Source organism: Nicotiana attenuata, unplaced genomic scaffold, assembly GCF_001879085.1.
Source record: "Nicotiana attenuata strain UT unplaced genomic scaffold, NIATTr2, whole genome shotgun sequence".
Taxonomy (NCBI): Eukaryota; Viridiplantae; Streptophyta; class Magnoliopsida; order Solanales; family Solanaceae; genus Nicotiana; species Nicotiana attenuata.
The window spans coordinates 157,790-179,889 of record NW_017671581.1 but is presented as its reverse complement, the minus strand read 5'-3'; the positions used below and the strand labels follow the sequence as shown (position 1 = coordinate 179,889).

Below are 22,100 nucleotides of genomic sequence, written 5' to 3'. Positions count from 1 at the left end.
GGTTTAACTGGATTATTTCATCATCCACCAGAACACATACATTTTGCACCCTTTATATATCATTTCATCATCTGTTTAACCAGAATTGCATCTGCAGTTGGCAGTGGTAGCATTTTGGTAACATTTAGGTCCAGAGTGAAAGTCATATTGATACTTAACATTGGAAAGGCATAGTATGTAGAAAAGAACAGCATTGTTCAAGCGAGAGTTTCACTGCCCGGCCACACTTTGGAACGTGCACGTTCAAAAAATTGACCCCCTAGTTCTCCTTCCCAGCATCGTATATTATTTGGTCAGATCAGTAGCTTCAACGAAAATGAACTGCAAATGAGACAAACATATGGACGGCATTGCCACATTACATTACACGCGATGTGATACATATGTTGGTGTAAGAGGAACTACTGTACTATTTTCAAGTTACATGCTGACTATTAACAGTTAGAATAGAACTAGTGATGCTTTCACAACAACATTGTGGATACTTTACGAGCGCGTTCCTGTAGCTCCCAACAAACAGCGCTGATCGAAGACCTGCATTGAATTATCCATGGACCTTCCTCTCTTTCGCGCTCATTAGGAGAAATGAAACCAAAATGCCTGTGGGTTTAACTTAGCTAGTGACTATTGTAGTGTTCATGAACTATTCTCAATCACTATACTCAGATGATGATTCTGAATCTTTATTTGGGTTTTCAACAAGTTCTGCATCCATAAATCTATTCCCTTCTTCCTCAGACTCGGCATCAAAGTATCTTTGGACATTTTCGTCAGCCAATCCCTCTTCCTCATCCTCTTCATCACGGTCATCCTCATAATCATCAACATCATCTCCATCGGCAGGTTCAATATAATGTTCCCCAACACTGTATTTAACAATGTTTGATGCATGATCAGTTTTATCCCTTAAAACACCATAGTTATCAGCAATTAAATCTTCATAATCATCAGCAGTTGCTTGACCATTATCATCTTCAGATCCTGATGTTCCAGGATCGCTGTCATTATCAGGTGCCTCAAATTGAGCTGCTGCTGTTTCTTCATCTTCTTTCCATTTTTGCTGAATGGGGATGGTCACTTTTTCTATAGCAGCATTTTCAACGTTCTTGACTGGCTTTTGCCTATTACGAACAGAGCGACGACCTCTTTTACGTCGTGCTTTGCCACGGTCTCGACTTTGCCAGGCTGGGAGGTGGTCAAATCTGCCACTGTTCTTTGTAGAAGTTCTTTGAGCAGATTCAGATTTGGATGCACTAAGTTTCCTCTGAGATCTGCCTCCACCGACACGACTATGAGCTCCTCCTCTTACATGATTACGACCCTGTCCTGAATTAACATGTCTGCCTCCCACCTTAACTGAGAAATCTGGTTCTAGATTTTCATATTCAAGAGGAGCTTCAGCAGATATAATTCCCGCAACTCTCTTCATATCAGCATAATTTGTTTTAAGCGTCTGAGGCATATAGGGAAAGATTCAACGTGTAAATGAAATCAACAGGCAGAAGCTTAAAAAATTAAGAGATGCAATGCTCTAAAGCAGAAAAGGAACCATCAGCTCATTGATTTGAAGCATGCAAGCTAGGAGTCCTAAATTGTTATTTAGTGCCAAAACAAAGTGGGTCCTTTAAAAAGCGGAATCAGATGCTAAAGCAAACCTTTTAAAAGAAATTTGGAAGCCAAAACCAGTAAAGCATTGACCATAATTAGGATACATTTGGTGTTATTTTGAAACATTATCATGTAATTCAAATGAGGGGAAGTCCTCCACATAGCCAAACCTTTTAAAAGAAATTTGGAAGCCAAAACCAGTAAAGCATTGACCATAATTAGGATACATTTGGTGTTATTTTGAAACATTATCATGTAATTCAAATGAGGGGAATGTTTCATCAACTGTATTCTGGCGTTAGGTTGAAATTTAAGTGTGAGAAATGATGGAGGCGTGCACGAGAAATGAAATCCTTATAAAAAATTACACATGCATTTAAGTGCAAACATCCCTGAAATCTGATAAGCAGCTAACTTTTAGGTCAGAACAACAGAAAGAGATGCTTACAATGGAATTTGCAGATTCTCTCTCTTTTAGAGAATCAGCTTTCTGTTGCTGCGTATAACAGAGGGAGGAATCAAGTTCCATAAGCCTTAGTGCAACAGCAGCTGTCGTGTGAGGAACCCAAGGTAACACCGCCATCCTGTCCAGATTGGAGTTGCTAACAGCACCCAACAACTCAGTTGTAGTTTCATAATCTAACATTAAATACTCCCTTTTGATTGCACCTTCCAACAACGTCAGAATCTAAGAGATACAAACAGGAAAAGGTGGTTAACAACATTGCATTCAGATTTAGAGAATACGGTAAATGTGCTAGAAGAACCCAACGATAGAAAGGAAAAGACAACTAAGGTCACATAGGGTGTGCTTTTCATTGTTGATGCTTAAGCAGTGAGTCCCAGTAATTATTATGTCTTTGTAAGTATTCTCTCTTTTTTGATGAAGAGATCTCTGCATATTTTGGTAAGTTACAATTCAAGTTGATAAGAATGATCAGCAAGTCCTATGTGTCAAAAACAGAAATTATCGACAAATAGAGGACCTGAAGTAGGTCACCAGCTGCTGAAGCAATATGCAACTTCAAACCCCAGGATCTTCGATATACCTCTGACCAAACAGGCTCAAGAGCTTCAGGAGGAATGCAGGCCTATAAAGCATATCACCTTCCGTTAAATCAAAAGCGCATACTGATGAAGTCACAAGTAATATGTTTGTTCAGAAGTCAATATGGGAGAGCGCAACCAGATCTGATAGTAGAAAAGAGTATGTTACCTCCATCGAAGCTAACTGTGCTCTTAGCAATCTAATTCGAAGAGGAGGTGCTGAGTCTGAGATAAGAGGCCGAAATAGATCCTCCAATTTGTCTTTGCATTGAGCTACATGCTCCATAAAACATGAAGTCTTTGCTAGACTGAATGTCGTATGACAACAATGACAGTGGTTATCTTCCAAGAAGTACGTGTCATGGCAATTATTACAAATACTGATCAACTTTTCACATCTAATCTTTCCATACTTCCTTGCACATAAAAACTGGGTATTAACACAATCTTCCCACATCCACTTCTCTAGATGTGCATATCTACTCAAGGCATCAGAATTCTCCATTTTGTTCCTTCCAATCCCAATAAGAAAGGAAGTTGAAGGTTCTGGTGTTTCGCAGTTTGAGATGCAGATTGTGCTTTTAGGGCTACCAGTTTTTGAACAACAATCATTGCTAGGTACTGTTTCAGAAGTATCCGCTTTGACGGGATTTGCAACTTTAGCTTCAGTGCACAAATACCTCCTAGAAGTTTCCTTGAAAGTTGCTTCAATATTTTGAAGCATTGAATGCAAATGAGATTCTCTAATTCCACGTACATCCAAAGAAGCCATTAAAGCATTGAAATCCTACACGTAGAAGAAATAGATTTTCATAAATAAATATTTAAGAGCCTTGATCATGAGCCTATAGTATGTTTGGGAGCACAAACAAATGAACGTGGAGACCAATATGTTAATTCATTAGCTTAAGAAATATAACCTAACAAATTTAGAAAAGGGACACATAATCCAAAAAATCCAACTGTGAAATACAAGGGAGGAATGGAATAGTGGTAAGGACCCTCCACCACAAACATAAGGGATTGTGGTCCAAACCACCAGAAGAGCGATGAGTGAAAAGGCCACTGTTGGCTCCTGGACAGAGGCTTTTGGGATTATTTTACCATATAAACACGGCAAAAAGCAGTATGTCTATTGATAATCAACAATTCCACATAAATCTAGATGAGGTATTGAGATAAAATTAGCCCCCCAAAATAAATAACGGTAACCAATGCGCCCACAAAAGCTGCTGATACAGAAGGTAATATTGTACTACCTTTTCAGAATCAATTAGTCTCCATCTACCATCACGTAGCTCAACAAAAATCCTGCCAGAGCCTGGATCATTTCGAGAGGGTGATGTGATAAACTGCCAGTACCGGTTACGTCTGCGATCTTGACCAAGGGGCAGAGACCGATAAACAAATGTCTCTTCCGCCCTATGGCCGATATAAGCTTTCAGCTGGGAACGCGACTTTTCAGCAACATATGCAAAATGCTGGAACTGCGAGTTATCCTGGTCTCCATAAATCTCTTGCATTGGGCAAGCCTTTTCTACAGCAACATTACTAGAATTATTGGATTCATCTGGCAATTTATGCATGGCTTCCTGCTGAAGTGAACGTATGGCTGCTACCTCATTGTGGCCATCAACAGCAAGAAGAGGACTTTGCCTGGCCTCCCTGGAAGTAACTGAGCAAAACTGTTCAGCATTGTTGCTAACAGATGGATATTGGACCTTCAGTAAAAACTCCTCTTTGAAACGACGTTTATCGAGCTGCGCCTCAGCCCAAATCTGCTTCTTCAATGCAGATGCAGCTTCCAGTCGCTCCTGAAAAGATTTCACACTAAGTTCACTAATAGGAAAATTGACAAGGAAAGCATCCAACACACCATTATCAACAAACCTCTAATACAAGGCGAATAGAATTCCCCTCATTTGCAACACCAATCAAGGCAACAAGGGCATCAAGGCGCTCTTCAACGGTTAAATCAGAATACTCCCCTTCTGTAAGCCCTTGAACCCATTTCTGACCAGCGTTGCTTTCATCAATCACTGCATCTTCTTGATTGAGATTACTTGAATCAGCACCAATTGCGGCTGATTGACTACCAGAAGTTCCTATGGGTTTTAACTCTCCGAAACTTTCTGAATGCATTATTCCGGTTGAATTCTGCAGACTAACATCTCCTGGTGTTTGTGTCAAGTCAAAACGTAAAATTTCTGATACATCTTCAGTAGAATTCGTTCCATCAGTTCTGTCGGTTTTATGGGATTGAGGAGTCTCCACGAATTTTAACTCGGAGACTAAATCATCAACCTCAGGATCATCAGCAGCATCACTTTCAGATTCATCATCCCTTTCAACCTCTTTCTCCACATCCTCTGCTTCTTCTCCATTCACACACTCATTTTTAAACACTCGAATTTTTTCCCTAGCAGCAGAAAGAATGGCATCAGCATCAGCAGGATCTTTCCTGTAAGGATCACGTAAACAATATGTTGAAGGAGCTGTTCTCTCGAAAAGCTTTGTATCTCTCGATAATGCAGCAGAAATAGATGCTTCAGGTGTCTTGCTGGTTGTCAGATCCCGAAGACCAGATTTCTTCAACCAAAAAAAGAAAAATATAGTCAGCTAAAAGAGCAGCAGGAAACAGCATCACATGATCAACAGATGATCTATATCTTTCAACAGCTTCCAGATAATAAGGATCACCAAAAATACCTGAATCTTTTCAGCAACTTCGAGGATATTAAGACCCTTACTTCCCTCGAGGGAAAGAATATGAAACGCTGCAAATTTGACTGTCCCAGGTGTCAATCGATGCCTAGATCTCCGCGGATTAGAAAAACCCCTCTCTTGCAATTTGGCAACTGCTTTCTCAGCTGCAACTCCACTCCGTAAATTGGAAATGATATCTGCTCCATCATTACCCTGTAGTTGCAACCAAATTGGAGGTGACATGATAAAAGAACCCACATTAACTAAAAAAGGAATGGTACCACATTACTTATGAGCTAATAAGTTAGATTCAATCCAGTCTTAATCTTTAGAGACAAAACAAACTGGGCATCTGAAGTACCTAATATACTCCCATCTGCCTAAGCCTTGACAGGCATAGTTACCCCCGTACCTGTATTGGCGGGGGGTAGCAGGTACCTGATGGAATAGTCGAGGCGTGCACAAGCTGGCCCAAACACCACTCTTCTTAAAGAGAAAAAGAGTACCTAGTATACTAGTGTATTAAATGCTTTTCTTCCATGATCAATAGTAGTAAGATAAATAGGAAAAATCTCTTGCAAAACACTAAATTAACCAAAAACATACATATATATATATATATATATATATTTTTTTTTTTTATTGGTTGGGGGGGGGGGGGGGGCTTAGCGCAGTGGTTATAAGTTGATGTGTGACCAGGTCACGGGTTCAAGCCGCGAAAACAGGCTCTCGCAGAAATGCAAGGTAAGGCTAGTGTTGTCAAAGGCGCGCTTAAGCCCTAAAGCGAGGCTCAAAGCATGTTGAGCGCTTTAGTGTCTCATCAAGGCTCTAAGGCATACTTTTCCTTGCCAATGAGTGTAATCATGAAAACGCGACACTAAACAATTGATATTTCACTTTATCGTCATTTTTTTGTCCATATATTTGTTATTCATGCTTATAATTATTGGTCTTGGACTACATATACATATTTTTACTTTTTCTTCATTTTCGCCTTTTTTCATTAAAGCCTACGCTATATTTGCGCTTTGCGCTTAAAGCCCCAATGGACCTTAGAGTTTTTTTGCACTTTTCGCGTTTGTTAACACTAAGTAAGGCTGCATACATAAGACCCAATGTTGTCCACCCTTCTATGGACCGCCGCGAATAGCAGGAGCTTAGTGCACTGAGCTGCCTTTTTATTTTTATTTTTTTGGGATAAGTAACCCCAAAAGACACATTCAAAATCAACACATCAGTCTGCTAGATTGCTTAAAGGGAATAACATTACGAATTAAATTTTCAAGGAATTGTACGAACAAAAGCAAGCAGTTAAATGGGAAAATGATCAAGGTCGTCTTCCCCCTTTAAGACCAAGCAAACATGCTCAAACAGGTTTTAAGCAAACACGTGTCCTTCCACATTGAATATGCAAAAAGTTTATTGAAACAAGCCCATCAACAACCTTTTAACCTAGCTACCAGTGCAAGCCAGTATTTTGCAAGCGACTGGCATTTAATTAAGCTTAACTTGACAAGTCAATTTCTTATGGAGGAGAACAAGAGGAAAAGGAAAGGAAAATCATACCTCATTTTCATCACGTGGATATGCTGGTCCAACACTTTGTTTTTTAAGCTTCGGCCCAAAACCAGCACACAGTGCAAATTGCCGCAGTATTTCAGGCCATGTCAGGGCATTCAAGTGGCTCTGCCAACTTCTTATGTCAAACCCCCATGCATATGCCTGTTACAAAGTACATCACTAAAACATTTCACAATGAGTGGGGAAAAAAACCACATCACATTGCTAACCAGACTAGCATCAAAGACCAATAACATATAAAAATCTACCCCTTCAACAATCTCAGGATGCCCGCCTCCAGGATTCGCTCCACTGTTTGGGTTTGCTCCTACTGCACTGGCAGGTGTTCTAGCAACATCTTCAATATCTTTTATTATCAATTTGAGAAGAGCAATATGTATCTCCGCGAGCAGCCTTGGATCCTGAAAGTAGTGTGCCCTAACGTTTTATATATGCAATTACCCTGGAAAATTCAAAATTGTAAATCCAAATAAAGAAATGAGGAACTTACAAAATCGTGAAATGCTTGTACAAACTCATCCAGAGTGAATGGCCAGAGACGAAGAACATCAGAAAAAGTAATTAAGAATCTCCAAACCTGGTGAGGAAGGGGAAAAAGAAATCCTTAAAATATAATTATAAAAAAAAATTCTTAGAAAGTGTCCCTATTCGTAACTCCAAGCAACCCAGATGCATAGAGGGCTCAGTTCACCATGAAATCTGGTTAAGAAATAACCCCGTAGGAGTTACATGGTTTTCATTCACTCCAGTCTAAATACAAGATTTTACTATTGATAGGCAGGATTCAATGAGTAGCAACAGTGATGGCCATGAAACACAAGGGTTACCTATGGGAGCCAATATATTCATAGTAAGCTATGTTAGTACCCTCTGCCTTCCAAAATGTTATCAGCCTTTACAATGTAGACATGTTAGGACGGACTTACTTTTTAATTACTTGGAGATCTTGGTAAAATTACGATTGAAAAGCTTGAACCATATCGGAAGAGACCATAGTACACAATGACCTTTTTTTCCTTTTTTGTAAAGGTGGTGTTGCAGCCAACTTTCACATTGACAAATTCACTAGGTGCCAACTACCTCCCATCAACACACATACCAGATAACTCCGCCAATGATGGTATAGACAAATGGGAAAAATTCACCAGGTCAACACTGCTGGTATCCAAACCTTGATTCTTAATATTATTACTCCGTCTCTTCGACCACTGCGCCACCCTCTTTGGGTCTAATGATGTATTCTATCATCGACATTTAATCCAAAACCAATGGTATTTTCCTGTTCCTGAATGGTTTTGAGTCGACCGAGATTGCGGAGTTTGCCACTACCAGAGAGGGGTATCATTTTGGGAAAACCCCAACCTCAAAAATCTAGTAAATTAAAATAAAGCAAGGACCTTCCATGCTCGTGGAAAATAAACCCGTTGAAGGAGGATCCTACAAAATGTTTAAATAAAAGTTGAATCGTAGAATATCATGTCTTTTATACAAATAGACAACACCAGAATCGTCCAAACAAGAGCTCCACCTCCTCAAAATTAAATACATAAAATGAACTGTGTGTTTTAAACAAGAAGAAGGTAGCAAATGGTCTCACCATTAAAATATTACCCACGTCCTCCTCAGAGCATATCCATGGCTCAACTCCAAATGGCTTTCTCAAGCAGACACTCTTTGGTGGAAATTCAATGAGCATATCTGAAGCATAAATTAATTTTGCATCAAAAGTTAGGAGCAACATATTGGTCATTTCTACTTCTCAAATATTCCTTCAAAATATGAAATAATGGAAAAAGAAAAAGGAACTGTGTTGTTCCCTTGGCTCATAGGTTTCAACTAAAGAGTGCTCATTTGAATGCAAACAGGCCATTCAGTACATAATATGTCATTGAGCATGTCAATCAACTGTATCTGATAAGAGCATGATACTACTCATGCTCAAAAAGACCATCCACTCCCGCTAACTATACAATAAAAAAGAAATACAGAATTAAAGAAGAGAGAGAGAGATCTGTTTCTATTGAAAGACATCATTAGACACAAACATGCTGTGATCCGCAGGGAAAAGCATGAAAGCACTGTCAGAAACAAAACAAAACAAATCATATATAACATGGAAATTAAAGATTCACTTTTCTAAATGAGGAGAAGAAAAGCACAGTACTTCTTGACACTCATATGTTGGACATGCCAGGATGCACTATTCCGGACGCTAATTTTAACAGAACTTTCAGTCTTTCACAAGTTTAAGAATTCTTTTTTTCAAGTTAAAGAATAAATTCAATTACTTTTAACTTCGAATGTGATGTTTTCTATATCCAACTAACTACTACAAATAATATTCTTTCCCCCCTTATATATTAGACAAGTCAAAGTAACATCTCAAACTATGCACCTAATCAAATAGTGTCACATGTAATGGGATGGTGAAAGTAGTATTCAGTAGTAAAGCCAAAAGCATTCTTTTCATGAAATAGCAGCACATAAAGGGCAACCCAGTGCACTAAGCTCCCGTTACGCACACAGTCCGGGGAAAGGCTGAACCACATTGGATCTATTGCATGCTGCCTTACCTTGCATTGCTGCAAGAGGCTGTTTACCAAGCTTATTTTTCAAGTCTAGCAAGTAAATTTCTGAGCAATATACAAGAACAAACTTTTACTGCATGTTAAGTATATGATCTGGGAACTACCTCTAAATGCTTCAAGGTTTTGTAGATTTTCACTGTCTAGTGACAAAATTGAGGGCAAACCCTTCTTTGAGGCTGCTAGCTCCATCAATTCCAGGCGCTCATCATCAATTAATTCCGTTGATTCTTTCGCAATTCTTCGGGCCGTAGCCCTTACATTAGCCGCTTTAAGCCTTGCAACCTCTTTCTCTCGGCGCATTTCTTCTTTAAGCCTCATTTTCTCTGCCTACAGAAGGTAAGGGAGGAAAATGAACTCCGTCTCCTGCCTAAAGCTATAGAAGTGACATATCTCTGATAAAGAAATTTCAAAATTACTTACTTTTATAGACTCTTTCTGCAAAAACTTCTCTCTTCGTTCCATTTCACGCTTTTGCTCACGCTGGTATCTCTCTTCTTCCCGCAGCTTTTCGCGGAGCAGTCTTTCTTCCTCTTTCCGCCTTTCCCTGTCCTGTCTCTCCATATCTTTCCTTATTTGCTCTTCTCTCTGAGGATAAACAATAAATAAGATTTCGAGTATTTAGACCACCTACTACATTATGATTCTGTCGCAGAGATTAAGGCCTTGATCTCAATTTTTAGCATTCATTGTCTACTACCTAGAACTGTCGCGGACTCAAATGGAAGGTTGGATTTTAAGTAATCAGGGAGCTAGGGAAAAGAAGCTATGCAAAACATGTGCTTTTTTGGCTATTATGGAGAGAGAGAAGTAGGAGATATTTTCTAAAGAATTGAATATCCGTGGCCAAGGTCATGAATTCTCTTTTGTTTCATTGTATATCTGGTTTAAACAAAACATACCTACTGGTATAGATAGTTGGCTAGTCTTATGGGATGCTTATATACTGAACCTAGATAGTTTGTAGAGTTAGCATAATATTGGTGTAGCAATCATGAATTTTTTATTTATCAAAAGAATAAATAAGATATCAAGTAAATAACACTTCTATCGCTGCTCTCAACCATACAACATTTTGTGATGAATAGGAGAGAGAGAGAGAGAGAGACCTTTCTCCGCAGCATGTCTTGCTTCTCAAGCTCTTTCCGTATCCTTTTTTCATGGGCCTCCACTTCCCTCGCAATTCTCGCCTCTTCGCTCTGCAGGATATATGTGAACTATGAGGCCAAAACCTAAAAACAGGCCCGATAAACAGCTCTCTTACCACAGAGACTGCTTGAGTGATAAAGTATGTTCAAGAAGCAGGAGAATTCATCCTTGTTACAGCAAAGCCTCATGCAAGGAATTCTGTCTACCTTTCTATTGAAAATTTTAAAAGATGATGACAAAATTTTCATATGTAAAGTACAATATGTTTTTTATAAGGTAAAATTTTATTGGAACCGTACCAAGCTGGTGCAAAAGGAAATGGAACTCATAGAAAGACCAAACAGAAAAGCTGCAACTATTTCCTTCCTAACAACTCTAAAAAAATCCATGTATTGGTCCAGACTAACAGATTGATAAGGTAAAATATGTTTTTATACACACTTCTATACAAATTTTAGAAGAAGAGTAGGTATCTGTTGAAACCTTTCGCTTTCTCTCCAACCGTTCCTCATCATGGATGACTCTCGCCATAAACGGACTCTCCAATGCCGTCATTGGCTGACCACCATAATTAGCCTCCACTTCTATGTTCACAAGAGATCTTTGTGGAACAGCATCAGCCTCTGCAGAAGCTGGAGATATGTGACCCTGCTTCCCTTGAGGCAGAAGATTTAAAGTCGGGATCTGACCAGGAATACTATATCCAGAGGCCACTTGCTCACTCCCATGCATAAATGACCTCCCAGTTGATAACATGGTTCTGCTGCTCTGAACTTCAATTGAACTATAATAAGGAGATGGTACAGATTGTTCATAGGCATTGCTTCTAATTGATGGTTGCTCTGGAAGAAACTGGTATTCGTGCAAAGTCCTTGTAGTACCCTGGCATGATTCTGAATTGTTAATTCTCCTCAAGTACTGTAGGAGTTAATCCTACATCTACATGTCATGAAGAGTCCTTCTGATCTAATCAGAAAATGCTATACCTCACAAACATATAAAAACATCTTTTCCTTTTTCATTAATCTAGCTCCAAAGTTTATTTATTTTGGAACAAATATAATTGCATGCATTTTATGTGCCTTGACAAGCCCTCAACTATGATATGTTCTTCTTTCCTTCATCAGTTTGTGACTGTTTCAACCCTTTGAATAAAAAATGAACCAAACTTGTGCAAATTAATCATCTAAATTTATGAAAACAAAAGCAACGAAAGGAAGACAAGAAAAGAAATGCAAAAAAGAGTTTAAGTTAACACTACATAACCGTGTGTCCACAATCAGAGAGATGGCTAATGTCTGGCACAACTCTCATGTCTGTATTTGTGCTACTTGGCAATATTGCTATTCAACAAATCAAGCAAGTCTAGAAGTTTGATCAGATTTGCAAAAAGAAAAAAGTTAAAATAATAAAAGAACAACAACATTACAGAGGCTAAAGAAACCCATCCACATCCTGGGGTACTGTTGAGATCTTTCTAAGACCAAGCTACACTATAATTTATTCTTCAATTAATAGTAGATAAATGGTATCAGGCATCAGCTTCTACTAAGAAAACAATTTTTTATGTAGTAATAATTTATCAATGTAGTGCAACAACAGCAACAACAACGACCCAGTAAAATCCCACAAAATGGGGTCTGGGTAGGGTAGTGTGTACGCAGACCTTACCCCTACCCCGATGGGGCCGAGAGGCGGTTTCCGATAGACCCTCGGCTCAGGAAGACGGAAGTAAAACAAGAAGAGACAATTCATCAATAACGTCAGCAGAAACCATAGAAATAGTAATAGAAGCATAAAAACCATAAAATAGATGGCATGCAATAACAATACCCAGTAATTAAGGCTCGGGGCTATGATAAACAGAAAGGATAGTGTGGACTCAACATTAACCCCTAACCATCTAAGATCAACCCTATCAAACCTACCTCACCCTGGTATGAATGTAGTGCAAGTGGTATAAAAGTAGAACCTAAAGGAATATATAGTTCTCTATAAACACCACCAATTATCTAAAGCTAATAGGAACCTCGGCGAAGATTTCTACTAAAAAGTTATTCTAATCATCTTCCATGCTTTTTAGCTGATAAAAGCACCAAACAATACTTTGTATGCCTTCACTCTTCATACAAATGTCACATTTCATCGCGCCTCTAATCAGACTTATTAATTGTTTCATGAAAAAAATTTGCTGACCTTGATTGAATTAACATCTGGTTTCTCATAGATTTGGGCTTCAAAAGGTCTCCCAACTGGCTTGTGCTGCATAGCTGCCACTGTTTCATGCAAAAAAGAAAGCATTCATCAACTCTGAACATGCCTTCATAATATTAGGGGCTACATATGTAAGCATATACAACTGAGCAAAATAACCAACAGAAATGAAAACCCAGGAAAATTGACTATAACTCATTCTTTACGCTTTCTGAACTAGCAGAAATGCAATAGACATGAGAGACTGAGGAGACAGATATATTGACAAATTTTGATATACCATACATGGCAATACAATTTCACCCCTCAAAGGAAATCACATATCCTTTAAGTTTGTCAGTGTTCATCCAATTGAGGCTGCAATTAATTCCCTCAAGGCTAGGCCATGAAAAGCAGTCAGCATCTCTCCTTTTTTTGGGGGTTTTTGAAAAAGTAATATGAAAATAGGCAGTTATACAGGTAGATCAACAGTAAATTTTTCAAAAGAAAAAAAAGAGTATATTCCTGCTAATCCTCATATAAATCCAACATATAAGACACTAAGGGGCCGTTTGGTTTGTGAACAAGTTATACTGGAATTAAACAATGAGAGGATTATTTAGTGGATATATTTTTATTTGTAGATATTGGGTTTATTGGACTAAAAATAGGATATAAGGGTATAATATAAAACAATGTGTTTAGTTAAACTAGATAAACTTGGATAAACTTTTAACTCCAATTTAACCTTAGCTTGTTGAAAAAACTATGGGAAAATTGCTGTGAAGAAGGGCAAATGTGTCATTTTGTTATTTTATGCCACGATTAGTATAGGATTGTTATCCCATTAGAGTGTCATATAAAAATAACGCCACAATTATAGTATAAAAAATCCTGGGATCACTAATTCCAGAATCAACAATTCAACCAAACCTGGGTTAAAATAATACCCCATTTGATCCCAGGATTAATTTCCTTATCCTTGTAATCAAATGACTCCTAATTGTTCCTGCTGATTCATGTGCACAAGGTGTCTTTTCTCAAGACTAGTTTGCCATTAGCACTTCTCACCACCAAAAGTTAAAACAGCTCGCACTATTTTAGATAAAAGGTAAATGGATATGTTACTAAGGACCAAGAACTGGAAAGTCTTTGAAATTAACTATACATGTTTTTTCCAAATAGATTAAAAATAAACTTTCATCATGCTTTAAGTAATCAACCGGGCATAGTTCCAGCAGCAAGGTTGAGGCCAGAAAAGCAATTAAATCTCCCCCATTTGTCTAATTTACCATTTTCCTAGCGGATGGTTCACATTTGGTTTTTTGGAGTCGCCTGACCAGGGCTGAGGGAGCTTTGTAATGGCTTGTCTAGAGCCCGCCAACAAGACCCAAGCCTCCTTTGGACTTACTGTTGATGATAATAAAGCTCTAATTTCTTCTTTTGAAGTTTCTAATTGAATTACTTGGTCGTAAGAAGGTGGCATGGAAAGGGGAGAGAAATAGCATTGCCTGGTTCTTTTTTGTTTCCATATCTCAGCAAGTAAGTGATTTGTAATATAAATATTTTATAATTTTTCATAAAAATTTATTCTCATTGTTTCGCTCAAAACTATTTATGCAGTTTCATAATTAATTAGGAACACTTCGGAGAGACACGCTGCTGCTCTATACTGTAAGGAATACAACATTTGGCCTTCACATCATGCCTCTTAGTGGCTTAACATAAATGAAACTGGGAAATTTTCTTTTTAAACGCGACGTCACTTAACATGACTACACTTGCAATAAGATTAACAGATCTAATAGTCACATGCCAAGATGCAAAAGCCTCCTACTAATCACGCTTGTTTTACGTTGAAGACCTTTAGAAAATATTTTCTTTGATCAAGTAAAAAATAATTTTATTAGTAATTCGAGAACTCCTGATACAAGATGTATATAAAAAACGTAGAGTATGAGAAAATTATATGATTCTCTACCAAAGACACCTAATCTTCTAAGGAATCTGAGCAAATCGGAACCTAATGGGTGCACCAAAAAGATAATTAAACCAGGATCCTCAAATGTGCAAAATCAAGCTACAAAGAAGCTCTTTTTTTTATTTTTTATGACGGTAGTGTCTCGACCAACTTGCGCACCTCGACTATTCCACCAGATACCCGCTAACTCACACTATCATAGGTACCGGATAACTTTGCACATCAAAGCTCAAAGATCAGGAAGATGGGAAGAAATCATTCTTGCCTCCGTTAGGTTTTTGAACCTGAGACAGATCCTCCCACTTCATTGATCACTATTTTCTCTATCCATACTGTCCACATAAGTGCTAGCGGAGCAATATCCCAAGCCCAGCATCTTCTCTTCCCCATCCTATAAAGGCCCAGCTAAAAAGTGCAACCTTCACAGTACCCAGCTTGGTCCATAGTATCAGAATCATCTTAAAGTCTCCCACCATAGACGATTTTCTTTGTGGTCCAGGGATCCAAACTGATAGAAGAGAGAAACTCAATTTCTCTCAAGCTATCAGCTCAAAGTAGAAACTCTTTACTGAGAATCATCTACTGCTCCCTAACACCCATCTCCAAGAATCTAGCTCCATACTGGGAAGATCTGTTTATAGAGCATTTCAAGCAGACTTTGAAACCCTGCTATCTCCCAGTCATGAAGGCTCCTTCTAATATTAAGATCCCAAGTTACGCTCCCCTTTTAATACTTTAGCCAAAGAAAAACTGATAAGTTAATATGCATGTTCAGAAGTATAAATGTTTGCTCATTGTTAACAAACCATTTGAGTTACATTAAGGTTAAAATAAAACAGAGAACAAAGTTTAATTACTTGTATCAGCAAAGAGGAACTACTTGGAGATGGGCCAATATGTAAAACTGTAGCACTCAATTTTAACACAATGGTGCAGAAATCTCAGCATCTGGAGTCTCAGGCTCTCAGCTTATTAGCGTACATCCATATTAGAGTGACCCTTTTATTCCAATTAGTATATTAGAGATATCTTCATTGAAATTTAAAGATGACACTTCTACTCGGATAAATTTGTACTCATTCACTTCTCACTTTCCAAGCTTCCTAAAAGTGACTCACTCAAAAAAAGTAGGTTGCCACCACTTGTATCACTTCCTATAAATTCAAAGTAATTACACCAAAACATTGCGCAGCTAGGAATAGCACACACTTGTTAATTTTCTGCAAAGTTTTGTTTATGGTTAGTATTGCCGAGTAGAAGCCCTATGCCATCAACATATCAAAGGAGGTGCAAGTAAATAGGAAGACTTGAGCACCGCCTGACTGTCTTCAGTCGACAGAACAGGATCAGAAACATCAAAAAGCACCTTGATAGGCAACATAGTACGAATTTGAGGAGTAGAGGTCCAATGCCAGAAACATAGCAAAGCAGATGGAAGTAAATTAACCCATACGAGTATTACTAACTATCACAGTTGAAGAATAAGATCATAGATATCACTAAACACTTTTGATAGGCATACTCAATAGTCATCAAACTTCGCATACATTGCAAGGCTACAGTTCTTATAAGAGAAAGACAATGACTAAGCATGGGAAGTAAATATACCGATTGGTGCACCAAATGCACCAGGTGGTAAGGGATCAAATTCCATTCCGAGGATAGGCCCGTCTTCCCTTAACGGCTGCCCCAACTGTGCCTCCACAAATGCGATTGCCCGAAGCTCGGATATGGCCTGAGGTGGCTCATAATATCTCTTCAAAGCTTGCATTTCAGTTCTAAACCTAGGAACTGCAGTTCCGGGTCGATGAGCAACTCGCTGCTGATGGTGCTGTTGTTGCAGCTGCAAGTCCACGAGACCAAGCGGACTTACTCTTGAACCAGAACCAAAAGCATGTTCCTTCCCAATTTCACCACTCACTGCCATTTCATCAACCATTGCTACAGGTGAAGCTTCCTTCTTCTGCCGCTTCACTGGCGTAGTCGCTTTCCTGTCCTTCAGCCTCCTATGACAGAACCACATCTGCAGTTGCCTATCTGAGAGCCCTAATTTTACTGATAACTCTGCTCTCAATGCTTCTGAAGGATAAGTTTCAACTACACAAAAAAAAATTAAATTTCAAGTCCATCAAATAAACAGCCTAAAACTCCAAATGCAACAAGAAAACAGCATTAATACCAAACCAATAAACAATTAAAACCCAAAATAGGGAAGATCAATAAAAAGGAAAGACTGAAAAGAGAAAGATAACAGACCAGCATAAGTGTTCTCAAGAATCTCTAACTGAGAAGCTGTTTTCATTTTGCGCTTAACCTTAGGCTCCCCCCCTTCTGGAAGCTTCTTTTTCTCAACATCAGAACTTCCACTGCCTCCACCAGTAGCAGTAGCAGCAGCAGCAGCACTACTATCAAGCTCCATTCCAACAACAAAGATCAAATTTCTAACTTCTTTCCAAATAAATTACACCTCCAATGATCAAAATGAAACTAAAAAATAGCAGCAGCCAGCATTTGGGGCACATCAAAATCTCATCTTTTTAACTTCTCTCTCTAAATTAGGGTTAGAGCAGATAGATAGAAAGAGAAAAGAGGATTTGGGGGTGTTGCTTTTGGTATTGACGAAAAGACAGAAAATTAAACACACCCACAAAGTTTATTACTCACAACTGAACGCATTATCTATTCTCTCTCTCTTGCCCCCAAAAAGTAAAAAAGACTCTGATTGAGATGTGTGGTGAGATTTGAGGAATATCGATAATAAATAACTCGCCTCTCTTGAATTGATATTATTATTATTATTGCCAACAGCAGTTGTACTCGTACTACTAGTAGTACTAATACAAACTAGTATGAGTAGATAGAAAGAAACAAATGAAATTAAAGAAGAATGATGAACACATAAACACCCACCCATCAAAAATCTTTTCTTTCCTTGAAAATTGTTACACTCACATGCAAATATGAAATGAATATTTGACTCTGTCATTCTCTGTGTGACTGATGTAAAAGAGATTAGACAGACAAAAAGAAAATGAAAAAGAGAAAGAAAAAAAAAGGGAATTTCTTGGTATAAAATTCTTGTGGTATAAATATATGGGATGACTTTGAGGGTTAGTATTGTCAGATGCTTTGAAATCCAACGCTTTGATTCACAAATGGGTTTGTGCATTTGTGCTTTCGGAGTTTTCTTCCTTTCTCTCTCTCTACAACACTTTCTCTTTCTCTCTTCATATATAAATATAAAAGACCGACCGGTTTTTTCCTCTCATTTTGTTCGTTACTTTTGTACTTATCTGGTCGAGGATTTCAGGTATAAGCGAGTCGCCTTGTTGAGAGTATTACACACACGCTATTGTTGCCGTTGGATGGGAAGTAGAAAAGTATCTGAGAGCGCGTGCGTCAATATAAAGACAGAGTCGAAAGCGAGATGAGTTCAGTTTCTTCCCCGCATTATGATGTGGGCTCCAGCTAATGGGACTGTTTGCATTTTTATCGTTAATTTTACGGCGTGTTAGTGGGAAAATGATTTATCTTAATCTTTGGTTGAGCATGGTTTGATTAATGGTATCCGATTAATGATTATCGAGTAATTTATCGACTAAACCAAATAGAATTTATTTTGAAGAATCATTCAATCAATACTAAAATTTTAATACCATTTAAGATCTAACAGTATTTTTTGAATTGAAGAGTCTTCTTCCAAGTTCCAATCTAGTCATATTCAAGATTACTCATACACTTATCAATCAATCAAACTTTCGGTAACATTCATTCTTCACAAAAAATCCAGATTGTAAAACCAAAAATTCAGAAAATCAGACTTTAATTTGTTAGATGCATGCAAAAAAGGACATAAAACCAGAAAATCTAGCTATTACGGATAAAACCAGCGAACAATGCAACAAATTACTTTCAATAGTACTTCATATACATAGGAGTAAAAGTATAAATATAAAAATTCTTAACGGGTTAACGGTTTACCCTATAAGAAAATTGAATAATCCGCCCCAAATCGCTAAGCAGTTAATTATAAAATCTCAATCCGTTCACCATTCATTATCCCGATAATTCAATATCAATAAGCTAATAAGCCATCGGTTCGATTCCATTAACGATTTCGATTCGATTTGAACAGCCCTAGATCTAACTAATATATGTAACATTGAGTTTGAGCCAATTATGGACCAAAATAAATGAAATTATATATCTCACAACTCGGACCTGTCTAACTGTTTTACAAAAATTAAAATGTTTATAAGATTGTTTTGCAAGAAATTAAAATATGTGTCACCATACGTTTTGGCATGTAATGAAAAATTTACAAGTATGTAAGATTATGCAAACACGTGTGAACAGTGGAAGAAGAATTAAAAGGAATTATGAGATGAATAGTTTTAAAAAAAAATGAGAAACATAAAATATTTTTATGCTGGGGAGACAGTAAAATGTGAAACACAGAGTGTGCTGCAAATGACTCCAACAGCAGCGGAGAATGTCTAAAGGTTCTCATGTGTTTCTTCGGATAGAAAGGATGTAAGCAATTTTGCTTACTTTACGCCTATGTTCCTATCTCCCGAAGGTAAAAAAGTTATTTTCGATAGACCTTCATATTAGAAGAATCTAGAAGCTAAGAAGAGAGAATTAAAGATGAAGAAATGAAATCTTATTAACATTCTGTTCTTCAATGTACAGCAGTGTATATTTATACACTGTAGCCTCTAACTGTCTCAACTAACCGACTCAATACACAAGGTCACGTGACTCACGTGACTTCAATACTCCCCCTCAAGCTGGAGGGTGGTACACATCTAACACTCCTAGCTTGGATAACAGGTAATGGTGTTGAGCTGGACCCAGCCCTTTTGTAAAATGATCAGCTAGTTGATGTTTGCTTCCCAAATATTCTGGTTGAATCAGTCCTTTCTTGATCTTCTCCCTAATGAAATGGCAGTCAATCTCGATATGTTTCGTTCTCTCATGATATGTTGGATTAGCTGCAATTTGCGTTGCTGCTTTACTGCCACTGAACAATTTTACTGGTGTTGATATGTCAACACTCAATTCTTTCAACAGACCTTCTAGCCAAACTACTTCAGCTACAACTGCTGCCATACTTCTGTATTCAGCTTCAGCTGAACTTCTGCTTATGGTGTGTTGTTTCTTGGACTTCCAGGATATCAAAGACTCCCCTATCTTGATTGCATAGCCTGATACTGATCTCCTCGTATTTGGACAAGCAGCCCAGTCTGAATCACAGAAGGCTGCTAGCTTTTCTATATCAGTTCCCCTTTTTAAGAGTACACCTTGTCCAGGTGACCTCTTAATGTACCTTACCATTCTCAAAGCTGCATTCCAATGTGACAATTTTGGATTTTGCATGAATTGGCTCAGTACTTGCACTGCAAAACTGATATCTGGTCTGGTGATAGTCAAATATAGTAGCTTGCCCACTAATTTTTGATAACTTCCAGCATCTGTCAACTTCTCATCATCATATTTCCCAGCATGAGTATCATACTCAACAGATGTGAGTTTAAGGTTGACCTCTAGTGGTGTAGTAACAGGTTTGGACCCACTCAAGCCAATGTCTTCAAGCAATTCTAAAGCATATTTTCTCTGACTAAGCAGAATCCCAACTTAGACCTTAAAACTTTAATCCCCAGGAAGAATCTCAACCTTCCTAGGTCCTTCACTTTAAACCTATTATGAAGGGTGTCTTTTGCTTCTTCATTCATCTTCTTGTTTCTCCCTGTGATGAGAATATCATCTACATACACTAAGATTATGACTATATCATCTCCATGTCTCTTTGTGAATAGAGAGTGATCATAAGAACTCTGCTTATGGCCTGCTTCTACTAAGGCATCGGTGAGCTTGATGTTCCACTGTCGTGAAGCCTGTTTTAAGCCATAAAGTGATTTAAGTAACTTGCATACCTTATGATCCCCCTGTCTGTGAAAACCTTGAGGCAAATCCATGTACACTTCTTCAAACAAATCTCCTTGTAAGAAAGCATTATTGACATCCATTTGTGAAAGATCCCAATATCTTGAGGCTACAATAGCTATCACTGTTCTCACTGTTACCATCTTTGCAACTGGTGAGAACGTTTCATAATAGTCCAAACATTCTTGTTGTGTGCACCCTTTAGCCACTAACCTAGCCTTGTACTTGTCTATTTCTCCATAGCTTTGTACTTGACTTTATATACCTATTTAGATCCCACAGCTTGTTTGCCTACTGGGAGATCAACAATTTCCCATGTGTGGTTGTCCTCCAAGGCAGTTATTTCCTGCCTCATGGCTTCTATCCACTTCTCATCTTGAGAGGCCTCCTTAAAGCTTCTTGGTTCTGCAACAGTTGAGATAAGACCAATGTAGGATTTATGGGAGTCGGGAAGATGATCATAAGATATATGAGCATTAATAGGGTACTGACAGAAGGCTGAAGTTTTCTTCCAGTAACATAGTCTTTCAGCCATGTAGGAGGCTTAGAGACTCTACTAGGTTTACCCCTGTTTGGTTCTTGGCTATCACATTGATCCCCTGCAGCTAACTCTTCAAGTTGTTCACCTGCATTCAGGTCAACAGCCTGCTCATCTGCATCTTGTTCATTTGTGACCATCTGTTGTTGGTTCATCTCAGCTAGTATGCTAGAATCTGGGACGTTATCAGTGCTATTGGGACTGATATTTGCCTCAGAGTTGGCCAGGTCTTTCTCTACATCTGTTGTATTCTCCAAATCTTCCTCTACATCTGCTGTATTCTCCAAATGTGCTCCTTTTGAAGAAGTGTCAGACATAATATCTTGGTCATCATCTGAGTTGGTAATATGAGGCCTTGCTTCTGGTGTAGGAATTGAATCCAGCAGGAATGGATCACCATCTTCATTGTCTCCATGGTTCCTTTCCTTGAAAGGAAAAATAGTTTCCCTGAAGAAAACATTTCTGCTTATCAAGAAAGACTTAGACTCCAGGTCATACAACCTGTACCCCTTTTGTGTTTCTGAATATCCCATAAACACTGTTCTCTTAGCCCTTGCAGCAAATTTATCTTCTCTTGGTAAAACATTGGCATAACACAAACACCCAAACCCCGTCAAATGTTCCAATTTTGGTGCTCTGCCATGAAGCATTTTATAAGGTGACTTTCCTTTGAGGACTGTAATTGGGAGCTTATTAATTAGGTAAACTGCAGTTCTAATACATTCTCCCCAAAATCTAATTGGAACTGAACTCTGAATTGTTAGGG

General features: G+C 38.2%; 1 protein-coding gene across 1 annotated transcript; it reads right to left on the bottom strand.

The window, feature by feature from the left end:
* Positions 1-317: 317 nt before the first annotated feature.
* Positions 318-18,052, bottom strand: LOC109209099 (homeobox-DDT domain protein RLT2-like). The gene is made up of 18 exons (XM_019372280.1): positions 17,107-18,052; positions 16,459-16,947; positions 12,873-12,952; positions 11,160-11,558; positions 10,637-10,726; positions 9,951-10,115; positions 9,635-9,857; positions 8,540-8,640; positions 7,433-7,519; positions 7,191-7,343; positions 6,928-7,083; positions 5,365-5,574; positions 4,546-5,244; positions 3,915-4,469; positions 2,825-3,442; positions 2,595-2,699; positions 2,057-2,296; positions 318-1,453 (listed from the first exon to the last, which is right to left on the bottom strand). The coding sequence occupies exons 1-18, from the start codon at positions 17,267-17,269 to the stop codon at positions 650-652; spliced, it is 5,337 nt and encodes a 1,778-aa protein (XP_019227825.1). The 5' UTR covers positions 17,270-18,052; the 3' UTR covers positions 318-649.
* Positions 18,053-22,100: the final 4,048 nt, after the last annotated feature.

Bases quoted from the DNA above. Each gene is read 5' to 3' on its own strand.
- LOC109209099 (XM_019372280.1), bottom strand. From the start codon at position 17,269: ATGGAGCTTGATAGTAGTGCTGCTGCTGCTGCTACTGCTACTGGTGGA. The intron at 12,953-16,458 runs GTATATTTACTT...TGCATGAAACAG, and splicing joins TGCATTTGGTGCACCAATCG to TGGCAGCTATGCAGCACAAG. The intron at 7,344-7,432 runs GTAAGTTCCTCA...CACTACTTTCAG, and splicing joins TACAAGCATTTCACGATTTT to GATCCAAGGCTGCTCGCGGA.